At 34.3% G+C, this 23,202-nt stretch overlaps 1 protein-coding gene and 1 pseudogene across 12 annotated transcripts in view; both read right to left on the bottom strand.

Moving 5' to 3' along the window:
- Nucleotides 1-23,202, bottom strand: part of LCORL (ligand dependent nuclear receptor corepressor like) — a 122,792-nt gene that overhangs the window by 5,478 nt on the left and 94,112 nt on the right. For 10 of the 12 annotated variants that reach the window (XM_019744431.3, XM_088792690.1, XM_074321707.2 and 7 more), the window contains one exon: nucleotides 15,774-20,581. The exons of 1 other annotated variant lie outside the window; for it this stretch is intronic. In XM_019744431.3, coding sequence (XP_019599990.3) covers nucleotides 15,774-20,581 — 4,808 coding nt within the window. Of the gene's footprint in view, nucleotides 1-13,503; nucleotides 20,582-23,202 lie in introns of those variants that run through there. One more of the 12 variants, XM_088792681.1, reaches the window with a different exon arrangement.
- Nucleotides 13,971-14,105, bottom strand: LOC148759327 (U2 spliceosomal RNA; annotated as a pseudogene).

Genomic DNA, 23,202 nt, shown 5'->3' with positions numbered 1-23,202 from the left:
ACCACCTGACTCATCTGCCATTGATAAGCCAGAGAGATTGAACCTGTTACACCATATTTCAACAGCTATCACGTTCTCACCCAGCTCCCCAGGCATAGTCCCAGTTCCACTGAAGGACATGGTTCTACTTTTATAAATAGATATGAACCAAACAAATTATAAGCTAGCTTGAAACGTTACTCATTAAAAATAGTAAATCACTTAAAAAGCTAAAACAGAGAGATGTGATTAACAGGATTAATTTTAAAGTAAATCATGGCCTGATATGTGGTAAACACTATTTTCCAAAACACTGTTTTCATTCATATCAGAAATCTTAACTGATTTTTGAAAATATTTACATTGGTTAACTATTAGACTAGTGGCCTCACGGACCTCAAGTTACTTTAATAACTTATTATTTGCCATACTGCAAAGACATCTTTTTTTCAAGTTTCCTAGAGAGTATACTCTAAATTCAGATACACAGACTCCTGGGGTGCACAAAACTATACACATGCATGGGAAGAAAATCTCAATTAGTTTAAAAACAGAACTGTTAGTACTAATATACACATTGACACGTGTAATTCACAAATACATATTTAAATCTAGTTGGTGTGCAACATTTGGGCACTCCTGATCTATAAAATACTAAGAATAGAAGAATACAGCTATCTTATGAAGTGCTAACCAGAGACAGAACAATAGAATGGACCTTTCTGTACAACTCCCAGTCTCCCTGTTTTTCAAAAGATAGGGAAACTAAGGTATAAATAGAAAAACAAACTTCTCTTTTTTCAGTGATCCAACCTGGTGTATGTGGATTGGTATAAGAATCTGGATCTCTAGTACCAACTGGAGAACTTTTCAATTCCATTTTCTATACCATCAAATCATTTAATATTTATCCAGTACCCGAAGCACTTTGAAATACAAAGGAAGACACAGTCCGTGCTTTCAAAGGATTTGCAATCTAGAGAAATTTTTAACGTATTCCTTTATATTTGATAATCAAAATTTTACTGAACTAGGTTTAATATCAGGAATTTGTGGTATAATCATACATGTGAACGAAGTAAGATTAATAAATGTTCAACTTTTCTTAATATACTTTTTAAACAATGTTTCCTTTTCTCCTTTATGTTTTAAAAATAGGAACTATATTTGCAAAATTAGAAAACCAATCACTACAAAATATATGTCTCTGTTACTGCTCCTACTCACCAATTACTTGTGTATTCTTCACATTGATGTATATTCATTATTTGTGTTTCAGCTGTTCTCCTTTCTCCCTTTGCAATTCTGTATACTGTCCTGTATCTTGCTTTTAGAAATATGTGTTTTGGAGATTGCTTCATAGCTGTACAATGAATACCTGATTCTTTTAACAGCTACATATAATTTCACTCTGTGGATATAGTATAACTTACTTCGCCAGTCTTCAACTGATAGACTTTTGGGCCATTCCAATCTTTTGCTTAAAATGTCAACATCTTGACTCTTGTATATGTCTCTTTAAGTATGTATGCAAGTATATATCTACAGAGCTGATATCTAGGAATAGAGTAGTGGGTCAAAGGGTGGTTTTCAAATTTTGATAGATATCACCAAAATGTCTTTCATAGACTGTGTACCATTTTATACTCTAACAATGTATGAAAATGTCTTTCTTCCTTCACACTCTTACTAATATGTCATAAAACTTAAGGATTTTGGAAAAAGTGATATTTTAAACAAGGGTATGCCATTGTTTAATTTGTGTTTGTCTTACGAGGAAGCTTAAGCTTATTTTGGTATCTTAGAAGCCACTGTATTTCCTTTTCTGCGTTCTTTGCCAGTTGATCTTTTTCTTATTGATACACAGTTAAGATTAGTCCTTTGTTCTGTGGGTCTTACAATCCCATTCCTCTTCCTACTTCATTAGTTGTTCGTATTTGCTTGTGGTGATTTTGTCATGAGCCCACTCTCATTTTACATCATCAAATTTATCAGTCTTTTATTTCATGGCTTTTCTGCTTTACATCATGATTAGAAGCTGAAGCAGCAGCATTTCAATCTCCTGATAAAGTGGCTTTATATTTCCATATCCAGAATTCTATCGAAAGCTCAGCAATAGTGTATACAGTGGTACACTTGAGAGTAAAGAATTAGGGAAAAGAACGCAAACACCTGGATTCCAATTCTGATACTATTAATAATCAGACTTATTGACCTTGGGCAAGTAACCTTAGCCTCCTTCAGCCTTATTTTCCTCCTAAGGAAAAAAAAAAAAAATGACATCTTCCCTGCTTACCTTATACATTTCTGATGATCTAATGAGTGCCCATTCACATCCGTTAAAACCCATACAGAGCTCCAGACAAATACAAAGGTTTAGTTTAACACTGTATATTTTGGTAAAACGGAAGAAACCAAACTGGAAGAGAGGTACTTAGCCTAAGTAAGGTCTCTTCTATCTCTACGAAACTTGGAATCTAGAAGGTATGTGAGGGCTCAAGGTAACGGGTGCCTGATTTCCTAGACATCTAAGCCTATTTTTAATATTTCAGTGACTTCATCCACCCTAAAATAAAGCCTTTCTATACCATCTGAATGTAAGTTTACAGAATATATGCATTTGCAAAGTATAAAAGATGAAAATCTGTTGTGGGTCATGGAAATACAGTTATCATTTGTTATTTAAATTGGTTACTGGTCATTCTAACAAAAGTAATTTTTAAAAATCCAGCTTTAATAATTTAAACTTGTTTCACTTAGTACTGGAGATATCTGATGGTTCATTTTTATCATACAGACAATACACTTTAATGTAAGCTAGCCAAGTTGTAGGAAATAAATTTTAGTGTGATCAAGACAGGTCTGAAAATATTTATGGAGCAGTTGCTGTATGTCAGGCACTGTGCTGAAAGCCATTTTTACATTACCTCATTCAATTCTAACAATCATCCATTGAGGCTCAAAGAAGTAACATGACTCATCTTGGTCACAAAATGCGTAAGAGGAAGTCTTCAGGGCACATGATCTATGACCCTTCCCTGCACACGCACTCTTGGCTTGTAATCGCTTCACGTTCATATCCATTTATCTAATACTTCAGAACACTTAACACATGACAGTGTCCGGTCTACAGATTTCAGACAGAAATATCCCAAAGGGCTACATGGACAGTTATCCAGGAGGGCTGTATATTTAGAGCATGAAGTTTCCTCATATTTAACTAAGTAAGGAGCTGCTAATCAGACCTTTCCATTTCTCAAGGTTAGGAAATACAATGTCAGGGCATAGACTGGTATGTTTTTGAGAGCTACCATAAAAGTATTCTCTAGGTTGGGTTACACGAACACAAATTCATCTTTTCAAAGGGAGAAAGAAGTCAGCTGTAGGTAGGGATAAACTCAATTCTGGGATGGGGTTTGGAATTTCAAGTTACTCTAAAGTACCTGAAACCATCAAATTTGAACTCATCTATTTAACTTCAAATTCTGGAATTAGATTCCTTTGATGAGTTACCCTATATGCTAAAAAACGTTGGAATTTCTCAAGGCTGAGTCCCAGGCTTTCTTGTGTTCTTACTCATAATCTCTCTTTAGGGATTCTCATCCATACTCACTTTCCGTTATCAATGATATCCTAAGTGTCTCAACTCCACCCACAGCTTATGCATTACTTCTTCAGAAAGGATTTGCTGAGTCCTCAACCTAAAGCTCCCCCCACCCCAGAAATTCCTTGTATCTTCTAATTTCATTAACAGAATTTACCACTGCCTTGTATTTTCTATTTTACTTTTTCTTTCTCCCACTAAAATACAAACTTGATGAGAGTAAAGACCCTTGCTGTCTTTATCAGCATATTACTTCCAACACTTAGCATATAGAAACTGGGTCAATATTTGTTAAAAGAATAAATCTGGCAATTTTGCTTCTGGCCATGATGAAGTAATAACTGAATTTACCTTCCCACTTTAAACAACTTAAAAAAAACAGACAAAATGGATGAGATATAAAAATATATGAAATATATTTTATATCCATTGTTTTGAAGACAATGGATGACGGGAAGTGCAAGATAACAGTGATTCCTGAAAGAAGGGAAACAAAGGAGGTAAGTGCTAAATTGCCGGGCTTACTGCCTGGTGAGTTTTCAGCTTCAATATAGGGAGAGGAACCCAAAGAGAGCTTGGAAATCTTCCTGAAATGAGAAGATAGAGTGTGGAGGTGAGGAAGTCCAAGATGGCTAGATTTATGTAGCAGAATACAGAGAGCTGCACAGACAGAGCTCCAGAGATCTGCGTAGAGTTCCCTTAGAGTCTGTAGATAAATACTCATCAGGCTTCATGAATGTTTCCCAAGGCTCTGCAAAAGACCACTGGAAAGGACCAGGTGGGAAATCCTAGAGACCCTATAGGACTGGATACAATCTATGTTTCCACCATCAAGAATGGAATGACCTTCTCACACATTAAGTAGAGTCCTCAGGTAGGTATTGGCATTGCTTAACTAGAGGGGTAAAATTAGCCCTAGGACAGGGTTTCTCAACCTCAGCACTATTAATGTTTGGGGCCAGGTGATTCTTTGTTGTGGGGCTGTCTTATTATGTACTGTAGAAGGTTTAGCAGCAACCCTGGTCTCTACCCCCTAGGTGTGACAAACAAAAACGTTTCCATACATTGCCAAATATCCTCAGCAGGGCAAAATCATCGCCAGTTGAAAACCACTGTCCTAGACTAAAGAATCTTCTGGCTCCGCCTAACAATGCTGAAAAGCAACATCTGAAAGAATCAAAATGTTTCTCAATGAGTCAACGATGTTCTAGAACAGAGCCCCAAAACATTGAAGGCACTGCAAAAAAAAAAAAGAAACACCCAGCATGCAATGTCTAGCATCTGATCCAGAATTTCCAGGCTAGAAAAGACAGAAAATATAGTGTATAATGAGAAAAATCAATCAACAGAAACTGATAAATAACACAGATTGTAAAATTAGCACATAAGGAAGTTAACGCAGATACTGAAAATAGACTCCATACAGTCAAGAAGCTGAGAAAAGCATGAAGAGATTTATGGTAGACACAAAGAAGACTGGATTTAAACGTCTGGAGGTGAAAATAGAATGTATGAAATGAAAAATACCCTGGTTGCTATTAAGAACAGGTTAGACAATGCCAAAGAAAATGTTAATAAACTTAAAAACATATAAATAGTATAATTCAAAGTGAAACAGGAAAAATATTGAATAAAAACGAAAAGAGTATCAGTGATCTGTTGGAAAAAATATATGTGATTGGAATCCCAAAAGGAGACTAGAGAGGAGAGGGACAAATGTATTTGAAGGAAATATGGCTGAAAAACTTCCAAATGGTAAGAACTAAACTCATATCCAGGTAGTTAAAAAAGCCCCAAGCAGAGAAAACATGAAGGCAACAATGCCAAGCCCATTTATAATCACAATGCTGATAACCAGACAATCAGAAAATCTTACAAACAACCAGAGAGGGGAAAAAGACACATTACATAACAAGTAGCAAATATAAGAGTGATAGCCGACTTATCTTCAGAACCAATGCAAGTTAGAAGACAGTGAAGCAACATTTTCAAAGTATCAAAATACACACACATACATACACACAGAGTAAACTTTGAATTCCATAACAAGCAAAAATATCTTTTGAAAACAAAAGTGAAATAAAAACTTTTTAATACCTAAAAAGGCATGGCTGAATGAATTCATGAAACCTGCACTACAAAAAATGCTGAAGGAAGTTATTCAGGCAGAAGGAAAATGGTACCAGATGGAAATTTGGATATGTACAAAAGAATAAAGAGCATCAGAAAAAGTAAATTTGGGAAAATACTTTTCCTATTTAAAAAAAAATCTCTTTGAATGACTGTAAATAAAAAATAGTAATTATATTGTGAGGATTATAATATTTATAGATTAAAATGTATGACAACTATAGCACAAAGGCTTGGAGGGAGGAAATATAAATGTACTATTGTAAAGTTCTTAGACAACATATGAAATGGTATATTATTTGCAGGTAGACTGATAAGTTAATGATACATAGGGAAAACCTGGCATCCAGTACTTTTTAAAAAGCTAGTTAAGAGATTACACAGAATAATATATACTTAACTGATCCAAAAGGCAGGAAAAGAGAAGACAAAAGGAGGTAAATAATAAAGCGAACAAATAGAAAATAGAAAGTTGGATGGCTATTATAAAAAAGGCAATAAACAACAAGTGTTGGTGAGGAGATGGAGAAAAGGAAACCCTTGTCCACTGTTAGTGGGAATGTAAGTTTGCACACCTACTAGGAAAAACAGTATGGAGGTTCCTCAAAAAATTAAACAATTACCATATGATCCAGCAATTCCATATCTAGGTATTTCTCCAAAGGAAATGAAAACAGTAACTTGAAAAGATACCTGCACTCCCATGTTCATTGCAGCATCATGTACAACAGCCTAGACATGGAAAGAACCTAAGTATATACTGCTGAATGAACGGATAAAGAAAATGTGGTGTGGCTACACACACACACACACACACACACACACACACACACACACACAGGAAAAAGTTTCAGCCATAATAAAGAAGGAAATCTTGCCTTTTGCAATAAATCGGGTGGACCCTGCCAGCATTAGTCAGACAGACAAATATCATATGATCTTACTGATATGTGGAATCTAAAACAAAACCGAGCTCGTAGATAAGAGAACAGATTGGTGTTTGCCAGAGGTGGAGTGGGGGGTGGGGTGGTCAAAAGGTACAAATTTCCACTTATAAATAAATCATGGGGATGTGATGTACAGCATGACGACGATAGTTAATACTGCACTGTATATCTGAAAATTGCCAAGGGAGTAGACCTTAAAAGTTCTCATCACAAGAAAAAACATTGGGACTATTATGGATGATAGACATTAACTAGACATTGTGGTGACCACTTCTCAATATATACAAATATGGAATCAGTATGTTGTACACATGAAACTAATATAATGTTATGTCAATTATACCTCAATAATAATAAAAAAAGAAAGTTCACTGATAGAAACCCAACCATACCAACAATCACTTTCAATGGAAGTGCTCTGTTTAAAGGCAGAGATTATCAGATTGGATGAAAGAGCAAGCCTCTAAAATATGCTGCCTAAAAAGATCCCATTTTAAATATAAAGACAAATATAAATAGGTTAAAAGTAAATGTGTGGGAAAAGATATACCATGCTAACACTGCTGAAAAGTTAGCTGAAATGCCTATAATACTATCACACAAAATAGATTTCAGAGCAAGAAATATTTCCAGAGAGATAAAGAGGTTCACTTTATATGATAAAGAAGTCAATTCATTAAAAATACATAAAAATTCTAAAGATGTATGCACCTGGTCATAGAGCTTCAAAATACATGGAAGAAAACTTGATAAAACTGAAAGGATAAATAGAAAAATCTGGAATCATAGCTGTAGATTTCAACACTCTTCTCTCAAAATCAATAGAACAAGTAGACTGAAATGCAATAAGGATGTAAAAAAGTTGAACAGCACCCTCTATTAACTTGTTTAACTAACATTTCTAGAACACTCCACCCAACAGCTGCAGAATACACATTATTTTCAAGAACACACAGAACATTTCTCAGGGTAAAGGAGATTTTGATAGACTCTGAACTGTAAAACAAATCTCAATAAAGTCAAAAGGATTAAAATCACAAAAAGCACATTTTATAACCATAACAGAATTAAATTAGCAATCAGTAGCAGAAAGATATCTCAAAAATCCTCAGATACTTGGGAACTAAATAACACACCTCTAAATAATCCATGGGTTAAACAAGATATCACATGGGAAATTAGAAAATATTTCTAATTACAGTGAAAACACTGCAGAGCCATATTTGTGGATTATCGCTACAGTAGTGTTTAGAGGGAGTATATAACTTTATGATCGTATTAGTAGACTTTTCTTTCCCCACTACAACACTACTGTACATGCTACACCAGTGGTGCTCAAAGTGTGCTCCCTGGGTCAGCCGGGAAGCATCACTTGGGTCCCCCTTCATACCTTCTGAAACAGAAACTGGTTGGAGTCCAACCATCTCTTTTTTCACAAGCCCTCCTGGTGAATCTGATGCAAAGTAAAGTGTGTAAACCACTGTTTTAAAGTAGCACAGTTCTCATTAGGACTACATAATAGTCCATACCTTCACTCTTGCACTATACAATTCATTTTTCTGATGATGTCATCTACCTTTCCCGTCCACTCTCAATTTAAATCCCTTTTCTGAGAGCAATGGGAAGCCACTGACAGTACACATGCATGGCTTACGAGAACACGCGTGGCCTACCACTAACTCCTCAGTCTTCACACCATGCTCCTTCTTTCTCCCTTGACTCTAGACACACCAGTCACATCGCATCCTTCTTACCTGCCAAGAATACAACACCTCAGAGTTTTTTCACATGCAATTCCTTCCTCTTGGAAAGTCATTCCTTCCCTCTCAGTTCTCTGCCACTTGGCCTGGTTAATTCCTAATCAACACAACTCAGCTCAATGGCCATTTCGTTGGAAGTCTTTCCTCACTTCCTGGACTTGATAAAATCTCCCAATAAGGAATTCTCATCGTACCACCTACTAATTACGAACTTATAAGATTTGTGTAATTATTTATTCAATGTCTGCCTTTCCAAATAAACTTGAACTATGAGGGCAAGAACCGTATCTGGTTTTGTCTCCCATAATGCTCATCTGTCTAGCATACTGCCTGGCACACAGGAGACAACCCTTTTTTAAAGAATAAATTAATGGGGTCTCCAGACACAGGCTTTTAAAATCTAGCTTTTTATGTTTACATAATATAGAAACAAAGTCACAAACAAATGAATTTTCCAGGTTGCCTGGAATTGGAATTGGGAGGAAGAAGCAGCAGCCAAGGTCTTGCTTAAAATTAAACAAAAACTAGCAAGAAAAAAACCTGGCAGGATGAAATCATTCAGACACCTAATCTGCCTTTTTTTTTTGTATTTAGACGACAGGTGAATTCAGTAGGCTTACCATGATAATCACAGAATGCTCAGCTTCACTACAAAGAAAACTGTTTACTACTCAGGAAAATGAGGGGGAAAATGGTAGCCAGCAGAGCTGAACTAAGAATTGTGAATTCCTAGGTGAAGAAATAGAACAGAAAAAAGAGGTAGGAAAGGAGAGGACACTTGAGGAAGGAACTTAAGGTGTGACACACTGATATCAGTCTCTAACAGGTGATCGCAGCGGGTTAAGGAAAAGAAGGGTGACCTTTGAACTTACCTCACATAGACAAAACAGGTCTGGAGGCTGCAGGGAGAATAAAGACTGACAAAATAGAATACAACTGGCACTCACGGCTCCCCCAGCATCACCGGGCTGGATAGAGACAGGTCTTGTCCCACAGAGATAAAATAACTACTTGTCAGAAATGTGTGAGAGGAGGGAGTAGACAACTGAAGGGAGTAGGGTGTTGGGGACGGATTGGATATATATTTACCTCAATCTACTAAAAAAAAAAATCCATTAATTTGTTTTTAGCCACACCATATCAAAATTCTACTGATACAATCAGGGGTCAGCAAACTTTTCTTTCAAAGGGCCAGATAAATATTTTAGGCTCTGTGGGTGCTATCAGATAGATCTCTGTTATAAGGACTCAGTTCCGCTCTTGTGGCACAAAACCAGCCAACAACAACATGTAGGTGAATGACCATGGTGACGCCCCGACACAACTTTACTTACAGGGCGGGTCCTGGGCCAGACCCCTGACTTAAGAGAATTAATTTTATGTTTGCAAATACATAGTTTTATACTTCTTATCCATTAGTATGGAGAATCAACCAAATTATCCTTCATCAAGTTACACCAATTATGTTGCCAAAGGAAACACAATTTGAGGTATTTTTTGATATGTTCCTTGAGTTTCTTTGTGACTCTGGTGTCTAACACAATGCCTGGTAGATCAAAAGGAAAATTATCCAATATTTGTCGATTGAACAGAGTGGTTTTCCATGAAAGATACAGGGCAATTAGTAAAGCAGAATATCCTGAAAAACTCAGTAATGGCTGACAAAGTAATGGGATATAAAATATCCAAGAAAAATTCTGCAGAAAACCATCAAGACAAGGGATTATCAAAGTAGCTGATTTATATTTTAATGAAGTACAATGGCAAGAGTTAGAAGCACTTTTAAGACCTAAAACTCTTCTCTTTACTCAGTTCCTATGAAAATTACAATAATAGGGGAAAACCTCAATTGTAAACAGAATGGATTTTTATTAAAAATTCCAGATTTCATGTAGAATAATTTAAATAACTGAGTCAAAGTTTTAATAGTTGTACTTAGGGAACTGGCAGTTAGCACAGTGGTAATATGAAGCCCATATAAAAATGAATGTGTCAATGAATTTACTAATTTTTACATTAAAATACCTATCTATCTTCATTTTATCCAATTCTGAACAAATTAAAACTGTGGATTAATTAAGACTTGAGGAGACAGTGATCTCGTTTTCCGAAATTGGTAAGTTATTCTGTCATAGTTTGTAATATAGATAGTGAAGCCACCTGAACTGACTGCTACCACAGCTATTGCTGTCTTAACTCAACATGAAATAAAATCTAATATAAGAAAATGAAACTTACAAACTAGACTGATCAGAATGATCATCTTTGGCTTATATTTACCGTTGTGTTCTTTAATAGTGAATCTTAATAAAGCACTTGCAATTTTGATTACTCTAACTTAATTTATACACAAGGACAAATCCAGTATGTAAAATAACATATTTTTACAGTCATTGCATTCTTTCTAGGAATATCACAGTAAATACAGAGAAATCGTAGCAGGACACTATGTAGAGCAATTATGTTCCCCAAACTGTGTTCAGTAGGATATAAACAGTTGGGATATATATAAAGTTTGGAGAATGCAATTGAACATGTTAATAACGGGGCACTGTGACTCAGCAAGCACAGTGCACTTGAGCATTTCAATACGGATCTTGGAATACAACTTCAGGAATGCTTGTGTAACAAACGAGATGAAGGTGACTGTGAATCATAGGTCTTATTCTATCAAAATAAAATTTAGAAAATCATCTACTCTAGCTTCGTAGTTTTTCCATCAAATAATAATGATGCTCAATAACTGCACATGAAGAAACTCAACTTTAAATTTTATTTAAAAACGTTTAAAAGGATATTCTGTGCCAAGGGTTGCCTCAACCATAAAGATTTAAAAGGTCATCTTGAGTTAGGACTCAAAAAATGTGGTAAAACGTTCATAAGCAGGACCAGAAGATATATGGTTAGTCTGGGTTTCAGGCAGTTGAAAGAATATACTGGTAATTAAATATCACCCATCAGTTATGTACCTGTGTGAAAACCAGCATTCTGAATGGGAAAACAAGTATATTCGGTCATTTTTGAGAACAGATGACAAAACAGGAGAAGTTGACAAACTGAACATTTTTCAGTCATCTTAGAATCCAATTCAAAGTGGATTCTGAATTTTTATGAGAAAATTTAACCTTTTAGGATGGGAACTATGAATTTAATAGCTCAAGTCCACATTAGGTTATTCTAGTCTTAAAATTTCCTCAGCGGTGTCCAAAGTCAGTTGATTATATCCAGATATGGATCAATTAGGAAAAGGCACACATCTGTTTTGGGAACTCAAAAAGACACTAATATTAAAAAGGTCTGTATTATTATTTTTCAGTGGTCATACTCCATTTCAGGCCATTCTCTCTTAAAAAATCATGCCCCCTTTTGCCTTATCCCTCAAATCTATACTATGTACTAACTACCATTAGAAAACTCTCTAGAGTTACAGTTTGATCACATAGTTTCTCACCATTCACAGAATGAATTCTTGAACTGATCTCTTTGTTCATCTGTTATACCCTCTTGGTGAACCCAATTACTAGTAAACCTAAGGGCCGATCCTTCTCCGTGCTTACATTCTGGAAGCTGTCAGTCCTGTTATTTCTTGGGACAGTTTTTCAAACCTTATCCCCATTATCCATACCCACTAGATTACTCTTAGGTTACCTCTTGCTTCATAGAAATACTCTCATAGCCTCAATACCTTTCCCATGAACTTATAAAGTGATTTGCCTCCTCATGAATTGTTCCCACTATTCTCATGTTTTACGAGAAGTGACTCTTGTGGCCAAGACCAGTACCTCTAACGATGCCCCATGATATCCAATAATCAACTCGGGCCTTCACTCCACTTTCACTGCTTGCCATCTCACTTTTTTGAATCTTCAACCTTTCATTTTCCACTGGCTTCTTCCCACTGGCATCTAACTTCTTTTTAAACCTGCCTTAAACAAGGCTTCCCTTTCATTATTACCTCTCCATCTCCTCTCCAATCACAACCAGTTACAGTTTTCTGTGCTAATTTCCTTCATTTCCTCTTCCTACATTTACTCAATCACAAGGTTTCTGGCTCTGTTAGTCCACCAAAACTGCTCTCTCCCAAATCACTAAAATAACCTCTTCTGCTATATTTGATGGAAATGTTTCAAGGCTTAATTGACCTCTTAACACTTTATACTGTTGTTTTCTCCATTGTTGCAACACATTTCCTCCTCACCTTCCTCTCCTGGTTTTCCTCGCACCTCCTGACTACTTTCGTTAGTGTCCTTTTGGACACATCCTTTCTCCATCCCTTTGGCTTTGTGATTCTAGGCTCCTCCCCTTTTACTCTGAACAATCTCTTCCATTCTCATGGCTTCAATCACTTGCTGGTGCCCAAATCTTTATCTCTCGCTCAGACGTATCGCCCGAGCAAAAAAATCCATATTAACTGCTTCTTAAACATCTTTTCTTGGATATCCCACTAGATACATCAAGTTCCTTACGTCTAAAATGGAACACTCTGAGTGTTCTCTTATACCTCAGAGCATGTTACCATCATCTCCCCAGACGTTTAAGTAAGAAACCTGGATGTTGTCCTTTATTCTTCTACTCTCTAAGATGCATTGATTCTACTTCATAGATCTTTCTCGAATACGACTATCCTCAAACATTATCTTTTCACTAACTGATGCTGAACTCCAATTTGGGCTATGCTTCCATCCACCCCCTGCCCCATCCTTAATTCATATTTTATGACTCAGCTATCTGAACTCAGTGTTCTAAACAAGGCTGCTCTCTTTTGCTACCCGGATTTCCACATGCAGTTTGCTCTGCCTGAAATTCTCCTCTCCCCACGTCTACTGCTTTGGCATTCTTTAAATCACAGGCTGGATGTGACTGGAAAAGGAATTTTCTGAACCTTCTGCAGTGCCTAAGAGCATATTGTAGGCATTTATTAAATATTTGTTGAAATAATAGGGTGGAATTGCATTTCTTTTTCTTCTTTCCATGTCTACAGTTGATATACAACAGTGTAAGTGTAATGAAGTGTATATATTAAAACTCCTATGTATTAAACTGTATCTGAAGAGTTCATTTTGAAATGTACACAGACAAGACATTCGTGGTAGAAGCAACTTTTCATCAATAAAAATATCCCATAATTCATTACATACATTGAACTAAGAATTTTTCTAGAAAAGTCCTATTGTTAAAAGTATTTTTCAAGTCTCCAGTCACTAATTATTATATGAACAAAACACATATAAAACTAATCATGAATTTTAGTGTCATTTCCAGAAAGGCAAAAAGAAGTATGGAATACCAAGAATAATGAGAAAAAAAATAACACCTTAAGAAACATTTAAAAATCAGGTAAATATAACAAATATTACTTTAAATACAACTTTGTAAAAATGTCCTTGTTAATTGATTAAAAAAAAAGAATGTTAAAAAATAAAGAAGGAAAGTTATCAGTAAAAGCGAAATAAAACCTTAAGCAGAACAGGGAATAGTACTAGTACTTAAAAATGAGAAAAGGTGAAAAACAACTCTTAATATGATACTAAAATTTTTTTACATATCACAAAAGGATTTTGAAATTAATTTAAAATTAGGCATCTTCCATCTTATTTTTCTAGGGTAATCTCATATTTAGTGAGATGAAGAAGCACATTAAAATAAATTTTACACTTGATCTTAGCCAAAAGGCCGAGAAGCGATAAAATAAATTTTATATTTATACCTTAGGAAGATATAATGGTTAAGAAGCTGCAAGGACAAAATACGGTTCTGTTGTAAAATGAGAATGCAAATTACCTTTGTAAACTCTAACAACATGAAATGAGGATGGTATAAAGAATTAAAAATGAAACACTACTTTTATTCTCCACTCATGACAGTCCTTTAAACATATGTGTGTTTTCACGTGAATTGTAAGTTTTGTTTTTTTAGTCACTATCAGACTTCTTCCCTCTTTCTTCCTGACATACTATTTGTAATAATGTTCCTGAAGGCAAGAAACAAAGGGCATTATTTTTAGATTTGATTCTTTTTTCATTTATGAAGACTCTAATTTGACCACCTTTAAATTTTAATCATTGCCTGTTAAAACTTTTTATCACTGCATATTAGACATTGAAATAGGTATTTTAAAGTTATTTAAATAATTGAAGTGGGGGGGGCATAATAATCACCTTATGTATTAAAACTCAAGTTTAATTACTGCTTTTAATATTTTAACATAAGACCTGATAGTATTTATTTTTAGCTTTTAAAAGTTTAGCTTTAAAAAGTTTAAAAGTTCAAAAACAAAGCCACCGATACCTATCCAACCACCCAAAAAACTCTCCTAAAATATACAATGTAACAATGCAACTATATGATAAAATATCCTTAAGTTTCCAAGTGTAACCAAGGCACTCCTTTTATGTCAGGGAAGTAATCAGTAAGCACTTACACTCCTGAATTGTCTAGCACTAACCAATAAGTAGCGTTGGAGTGGGCTATGTTGGCACCTACAGTGTTCCTATCCTATTTTTGCTAGGTTCTAAGGGCAACAGTCTCTCTGAGGCACCAATGTCAGGTTAGCATAACTGAGTTAGCACATAATTGCAAAAGTAATTTCAGTTTGCACTCTGAATTTAGCATTACCTTAAAATTACCCATATATGACTTTCTCCCTAGATAGGTTATTATCTCTGGAAAGAAATCTTCATCTTTATATATGTGGAATCTAGTTCAGTGTCTGATATGAAAAAAGTTTGCTGATTTATTGAAAAAGAAAAAAAAAAGTCTTGTTCCTTGACACTGTTTAAATAAGCAGTCTTAAAAGCAGTTCCCAAAGTAATACCAACTTAATGGTGAATGGAGACTGATAACCCAGGATTACTATGTATGTTACAGCCTTCATCAATTCAGCAGTGAGATAAAAGTCTTTAAGTCTTTAAGTCTTTTCACATGGTCTGGTCTCAAAGTTGTTATCAGAAAACAAAAACGTATTAATTAGCCTGTAGTGTAGTAGTTAAGTTTTAGATGGTTACTTGGGCATATTTATCTGTCAAACTGTTTTCTGTATTTTATATTAGACCTATCGAATGCGAAAGCAGATAATATAACTTTTATATTAATGTGTTTAGAAGCTTTCTATTTCTCTACTAAATATATCTTAATTTGCTAGAAATCCTGGCCACATTAAGATGTAGAGAAGTGCATTGGTACTTTAAGCAGCACCTAATTTCATGAGTTTCATACTAGGTGCCAAGAAATTAGGTTGTCCAAATATTTTGGAAATAAATTATAACTAAATCAGCTGTTGCTTTTCTACCCACTGTCTCATACTTTACTCAAGGCACCTACAATGAAACTAAAATTAAGTAGAAAAAAACTTACCTAGTTGGGATTTTGAATAATAGTTTGCCATTTGTCCACTGTTGCAAGACTGTCGTTTATATCTTTTTGTTGACATTTCTGTGGTCTTCCATGGTGGTCTTTTTCTTTTGTTCAATTTGCTAAGAACTTCAGAACTATCAGAAGGAGTCTTGTCATAATTAACACACTTATTTAATTTACTATTGTCAAGTTGGCCAGTAAATTTATCGGTTGAAGGACTATTTGCTTTAGCATTTTCTATTTTAGATTGTTTTTTAAAAGAATTTTGCCTAGCAGAATGGGATCTTAAGGTAAAGCGCTTTGATTCTTCCATATGAGTCAGATGATTACTTCCACTGTCAACAGATTCAGGAGAGTAAATGATTGTATTTAGCTTAAAAGTATTTCTGTGTTCAAGATAGTTGATTTTCCTCAAAAATATTCTACAGTCTTTTAAGGTTTTTGACCTCCAATTATTTGGACATACATTTCCTAGTCTTGGTCCCTTTTCAAAATCTTTTTGGCTACAATCTGTTCCATTCTCCTTTGCTTCTGACTTAAGTTTAGTCTCTAAACTAGCATGTGTTTTGAAGTCAGACATTGCCACCTTCTGTTGGAAAAAGTCATCCCTGATCTCAGGTGGCAAAATAAACTGATTATCCACTGTTGTTTTTCCTTGGAGTGGGATGTCAGCATTCATTCCTCCCTCAGGCTTACTTAAAAATTGGTTCTGGCAGAAAAATCTCAAGTTCCTCCTTTTAGAGATCCAATCAACTGTCCCATGGTTGTGCAGCTTTCCCTCTCTTCTCCACCTTTCATGTTGCAACCTCTTAAACTCAGTTCTTTTGAATCTAGCTAGTGTTAAATTACTTTTCACATTTAAGAATGGAGAGCTAACCATTTTATGCAGTATATGCAACTTCCCTGCTGATTTTGAAGGAGACGATAGTGCAAATTTTTTAAAGTGCTTTCTGAAGGGGCTGGTATTAAAATCGGAATATTTGGTCCCTAATTTAATTCCTCTGGTATTTATAACTTCCAAAGGGTTTCGAGCATTTGCTTTTCTTACTAGTGAAAGAGACTGTGTTTCTGTCGTTTGCATAAACCAGGTACAGAGTTCATTCAAATCATACTTTTTCCGAAAAAGCATTTTTACAGGTGAAACTTCAAGTTCTAAGAGACAGGTTTCCAAAGGGTTTCCTATTTTGTAATTATCATTTTCAGGGTGTTCTCTTTTGTGAACACAATTTTCAGCTTCATCTCCACTGACTTGCACCCACGCATTTGTTATTTGCTCAAATCTATTGTTTAATTCCTCTAATAAGGAATCATTTGAAGCAGAAGCAGCCCACCACCTGAGCAAAGGATTTGATGAAATTATAGGATCTAAGGATACTTCAGAAATGGGTATTAATTTGTTATCTTCCAAACACTTTTTTGCATTCCTTGAATTTCTAGCTCCTGGGGTACGTTTGGGAGCTATTTTTATCCTTGACTGCCTATGTTTTTCCTTCTGGCTTTTACCTTTCTGCAAATGGAGTTTATATGATTTGTGGAGCAGAGTATTTCTGTAAATAAGTGAGCTAGAAGATGCTAATGAATGTAAGAAATGCAGAGATGGTTTTCTGTCCCTAACAGAATGTCTCAAAGGTACAGCAGCAACCATACTTTTTGATCCACTCTTCAATACGTCAGCGTCAGTGTGTCTTGTATCCATCTTATGGCACTGGGGATCATACTTTTCTTCAGGAAGATTTTTTTCTAATATATTCTCTTGTTCTAAAGGAGGTAAACAGCTGCTAATACTTACTTCTCTCTCCTGAGATGAAATTCTATTAATAGTTACAGATATACCAGAGATTCTCACTTTCGCAGGTCTACCAGGCTTCCTCACTCCTGCCAAAGGCTTCTGATTTGGTCGAATCATGTTCTTGGCAGGCTGAGGTATCACAGACTTGTTCTTGATGGGTCTGACGCAGTCAAAGCCGGACCCCAAGATCTCACCTTCAGTAGTCAAACTCGAAACAGCACTTACTCTTTCACTCGAGTCAATTTCATGTTCTCTCATATTTCCGAGACTATTACATTCAGGTGGAAAATCAGCAACATTATTGTTTAAAGATATAACATTGCTTACGTTTACACTTCCTTCAGAAACATGCCTTTTAGTTCTTCTTGACCTTCCATAAATAACAGTTACTGTAATACTCTTTCTATAAATACCTTCTTTTACTTCTGATAGGAGAGATTCTGGGCTTTTCTTTCCAGCACTAAAGGACTCATTTTGGCAAATGGTGATGTCTGTTTGATCAGTTTTAGGTTTTGGTGGTCTTCCAATTGGCCGCTTAATCTGTTTCACAACCTGGGGACCTATTTTTTTAGGTCTACCTGGTTTTCTTTTAAAAGATGAATCAATTACGTTACTTGAATTTTCCTTAGTTTCTTCTTGTGGCTTATCACTATTCATATCATCTATAAACACTGCAGAAGATTGTGCAGTTTCTTTTGCACAATTAAATTTGTTTAGTTCTTTTTGAAGAGTGTCACTATCATTAAGATTAGAACTATAATTTTCAAAGTTAACATTTGGGATAGCCTCATTTGTTTCTGCTTTTTTTTCAATTACGTGATGGTTTGGACGGTTTTCTGAAGGAAGATCAATATTTGATTGAGCATTACTGACTGAAGTTAAAGTATATTTGACTCCTTCACTGCTTTTAACCTCAGATAAAAACATGAGTTTGATAGGACTAGAATAGTTGGAAAAAGAAGAGCTTTCGATGGCTTCATATTTTGTTGGTACATTCTCAACTGTGGAAATCAAGCTACCCGTATCGAAGATAGAGGACTTTTTCAGATTATCGAGTCTTTTGTTATTCAAATCTGTTGGAGGAACATGACTGCTTTTGATATTGCTGGATGCTACCACAGATTTTGATAAACTCTGCTCTTTACATGCCATTCTACTTACAGTAAGAGTCATGTTTCTACTAGCAGTTTGATCTTTACCATCGATTTCAATCAATTTCTTGGATGCTTTATATCCTTCCGATAACGACTGATTATTCCAAGACTTCTTGGCCATATTTATTGTATCTTCCAAACGCTCCACAACAACTTGTAAATTAGAATTCATTGCAATTTTGTTTAGATCTATATTGTGTGAGCTTTCAATTTGAATATTTTTCACTTGATCTTTTTTTCTTGTAGATTCAGAAACTTTTTTGGCCTTAGGGGATTTTTTTAGAATATAATTATTTGTTACATATATAGAATACCATCCTGGAGGCACAATATTTCGTTTGCTTCTGCTCAAAAGTCCAGGAATATTACATTTCAAAGGAGTTTGAGTATTCTCGAAGTTTGGATTTTCCTTATGATTTTGCAAAAAATTTTTTCCAGCTGATTTCTCCTGTGAATTTCTTATGCTCATTTTCTCAGGGGTAGTTGTTTTAAAGTTTTCTGAAAATGTGTCAAAAGCCAAGTTAGTTTCTAAATTGTGAAGAGGTAGTTGCAATGACTGTAATGCACAATCTGGTGAAAATGATATTTCTGCTTGATTATTGTCTTGGAGGCTTTTAGAATTTTGTAAAGACCCTTGGCAATGATAGAACTCTTTGTCTGTTGAAAATATCACATCATTGCATATCAATTTCCTTGAAATTTTTTCACTGCATTTTTTTCTTATAAAATTTTCATTAAGACTAGCAAGTTCTCTTTTTATCTGTAAAGACTGCCTTCTAAACATGGGTGAATCAGGAGAGTTGTGTACTGCAAATAAGGTTTCTTGACGCTTTCGATATCTTGTCTGAATAATTTTATTTTCTACGTTTTTATCATGTTGACTCAGTAATTCCATAAAACTGTAATCACTGGCCTTTGCATTATGCAAGAGGGAAGTTATTAAATCTCTCAATTTTAGATCATTATTTGTATTACAATCGCTGCTAGATAATTTTATAAGGTTTGTCATATCTGTAGTTTCTATTGATTTTAATTTTTCATTAATACGATCCATTAAATCTTGAAAAATCACAGTTTCACCTTTTTCATGATTTGTAGTACAATTATTGCTATCTTCCAAGAGCAAAGAATCAGAGCTACTGGATTTTTTAGTTTTATGTATTTTACCTTCATGATCACCCCCGTCACTGCTTATTTCTGCTGGTGTGAGAAACGGAGGCTGGTTAATGTTTGTTTCAAGTTTGTTATTTTCTAAGGTTGAAAGCTCTGAGATGACATCCTTCAATTTTTCAGATTCTTCAGTCTGTACAGGTGATAATGGTGGGGGTGAGGGACTTCCAGATCTACAAACATCTTTAAGACCGACTGAATCATCACGTACTTCCCTCGACGAGAGAGGAGCATGAAAGGTCGATGTTGAGTGAATGTTTGGAAACAGTCCAGAACAGCACCTGTGAGAAGCATAACTATTTGCAATTCCTCTATTCACTACTGTCTTAATGTGTTCAATAGTTACAGTTTGGCAAGATAAACAATGTAAATCTTTAATACAGACTGGCAGAGGCACAAAACCAGGGCTTTGTCTTTCATTGTGTAAACACCCTCTTTCTGCCAGCCTATATTCACAACTACAGAACAGACCCTGTAAATCATCTTCAATTAGGGGCTTTTGAGATTCTGAAGACACAGTATAGGATGTATTACAACAGCAAAGAGAAGCAGCATTCTGCTCTTGGACTAGAAATTTCAACATAGCCAAAACTTGTTGCTGGTGATGTATGCACAAAGACTCCAAAACTTTGCTTAATGCTGATTTTCCTTTTTCCATTTTAGTAGCTTCCTCTGATATTGCATCAACAGTTGAACTAAAAATAAAACCAAACAAAAAATGAATTACAGCAAAAATACCAGATTATAAGGAGTTATAATTTTAGCAGAGTTTGAACAAAAGATATTTTGGTATTGCTGGACTCCTAACTCCTACAGAGCTGCAATAATGACATCTTGATTGCTGTTTAGCAAAAATATAATGAAGCACTGATAATTTCCTATGACAAAGTATCAGTCAAAGCAAAGCCCTAGTTTTGTGCTATAAAAGCTGATTATTATAGATATTATAGTTACGGATTGCTAACGTTTAGTGCTTTGAATCTATTAAGAATATTTAATGAAAAGTGCTTCAGAAGGAGTTAAAATTTTTGTAAAGTAGACATTTTATAAGTTATTTTGATAAATATCAATAGTTCATATTAATGCAAATAAGAAAAATAAGATGTAAGAGAAAATCTTTATCTCTATTTAAAATAGAATTATTAATAAAAGAGCTTTGCATAGTTACAGGAAAATTAAGGGATTTAGATTTCATGTAAATAGCAGAATGTCTTTTCTAAGATTAAGCTATAGGCATTTTAACCTAGTAAGAAAATAAAAAATTTAAGCTATTTAAAAATGAAATCTATTCTTAATTGATTTTAAATACTAAAGTAATTACATTGAAACTAAAGGCATTACTTACCTAATTATTTAATTTCAAATGCTGGAAAATGTCCCACTGCAGAAACTAATATACATCTAACTTTAACTAAGACTCATGATTACTTAGCAACCAATGCAGAAGTCTACAAAAATTTTTGTAATTCAACTACCAGCAGTAAGAAGAATAAAATATGTTAAAAGAATTCTGTTTCAGAAAAGTATCCATTTAAATTAAACATATCACCAAACTCTGTACATGAAAATAGACCCCCACTCGTGACTTGTTATATTTGTTGTTATTGCTAGTAGCTCCTCGTTTGTAGAAATTTAGGGTTAGAATTGAGATATGCTGATTATGAATTGCTACAGATTGTATTTTATTTAATAAAAGATTATATTCATGTATATTAAAAATTAAGGATTTTTCTTTTAAAATGAAAAGTTAAAGTAATTTATTTTGCTCCCTAAAAATGGCTTCATCTATTTCACAGATAAGTATGTAGTATTTTATAAAAACTGTTATTTGAATAGGAATTTCCGAAGCAAATCTGGAACATTAGATCAAAATTTTTCTAAGGAAAAAACATAACTTTACTAGATTCAACCAATATTTCACTAAAACCAGCCTGTGATTTGACATAAAGTAGCTACCAAAGTGAGAAAAGATATGAAATGACAATAAAACTTCTTAAGTCCACTACCACCTCTAGACAAATGAAGATAGGATATAACCCCAGTATCCTTTCTTTTCTGAAAATAATTTTTTGTAAATTTTATCATGGTTGGGAGCATGAAATGATGGAAGTGACTCCCAAGATTCAGTATTAGATAATTCAAAAAATATACATAGGGAACAAAGGCAGGAGGAAATGTTAACTATCAAATATAAAGCTGTAAGTGAAATTATACTCTTCCAGTAAATTAAAAATTATAATTTTCACATAAGCAAAAGAAAACCCAAAAATGTTCTGATAAATGTACTTCAACAGTTTCTTTAAAGTTATGTTATGGCCTATTAAGCATATCTGTGACTAAAGAGAGATTTTACATGTTTCTCAGAAACATACACTGCACTGTATTTTAAAGATTAATATGCTTTCATAATAGTTCCTGAAATGCTCAAATGCTTGTTAGTAAAGCAAAATGTAGAAATAAAAACTAACGTTAAATATTCTGTAAACCACAAGATTTCTATATCTCTCTTCTAACAGTGTAAGGAAATCTATATTTTAAGAGTTTCTTATTCAGTTTATTACTTTTAATAATGGAATTTCGAAAGTACCGCAGTGGCCAGTAATTTCCGTCTAATGAAATATGAAAAACAGCTTAACAGAATTCCTAATTAGATATTCAGATATTAGATTATATTTGTTATGTGTGTGTGTGTGTGTATATATATATATATATATATGTATATATATATATACATATATATATGATATTAGATAACTAAGTTCTCAAATTATAAAACTCCACAATACACTTATTTGGCTTCAAATTATTTCTTTTCCATATTTCTTGCATGTTAGAATCTCAAAGCAAAACCTAATGTATGAGTAATATCTGATACACATCTCCAATCTAGAATTTATTCCCAAGTCATTATATAAAGATTCTCAGGTTCTATCTTTCATAGCTCCCTTGTTTTTAATGCTATAAATTTTTTAAAACTTTTCCTGTTTGATTTATAAACCAAAACACCCTGCCAATTTTTTGTATGTTACTATCCATTTTGCCCATTACAGGTTTTGTTGTTGAAATAGTTTTTTGGAGAAAGTCAATTTCTAATATTTAATATTAATAAAACTGCTTCCCAGAGTGAATCAAAGAAGTCAGTGTAGTCAGTATTTTTCTTTGCTTTTCTTTTTTTCTTTTACTGAATGAGTAAATCAATCACACACCAACAGTGTTGTAAATTTAAGTGCAAAAGCATTGAAGTGCTTTACTACAAATTACAACCTAGAAACACGTTAACTGAACAATTAAAATTCATACAATCAGATTTAGATAT

This window comes from Rhinolophus sinicus, chromosome 1 (genome assembly GCF_057876585.1).
Source record: "Rhinolophus sinicus isolate RSI-liver-muscle chromosome 1, RSI-T2T, whole genome shotgun sequence".
NCBI classification, from domain to species: Eukaryota; Metazoa; Chordata; class Mammalia; order Chiroptera; family Rhinolophidae; genus Rhinolophus; species Rhinolophus sinicus.
The sequence above is the reverse complement of the archived record's forward strand: the minus strand, read 5'-3'. Positions and strand labels throughout refer to the sequence as shown.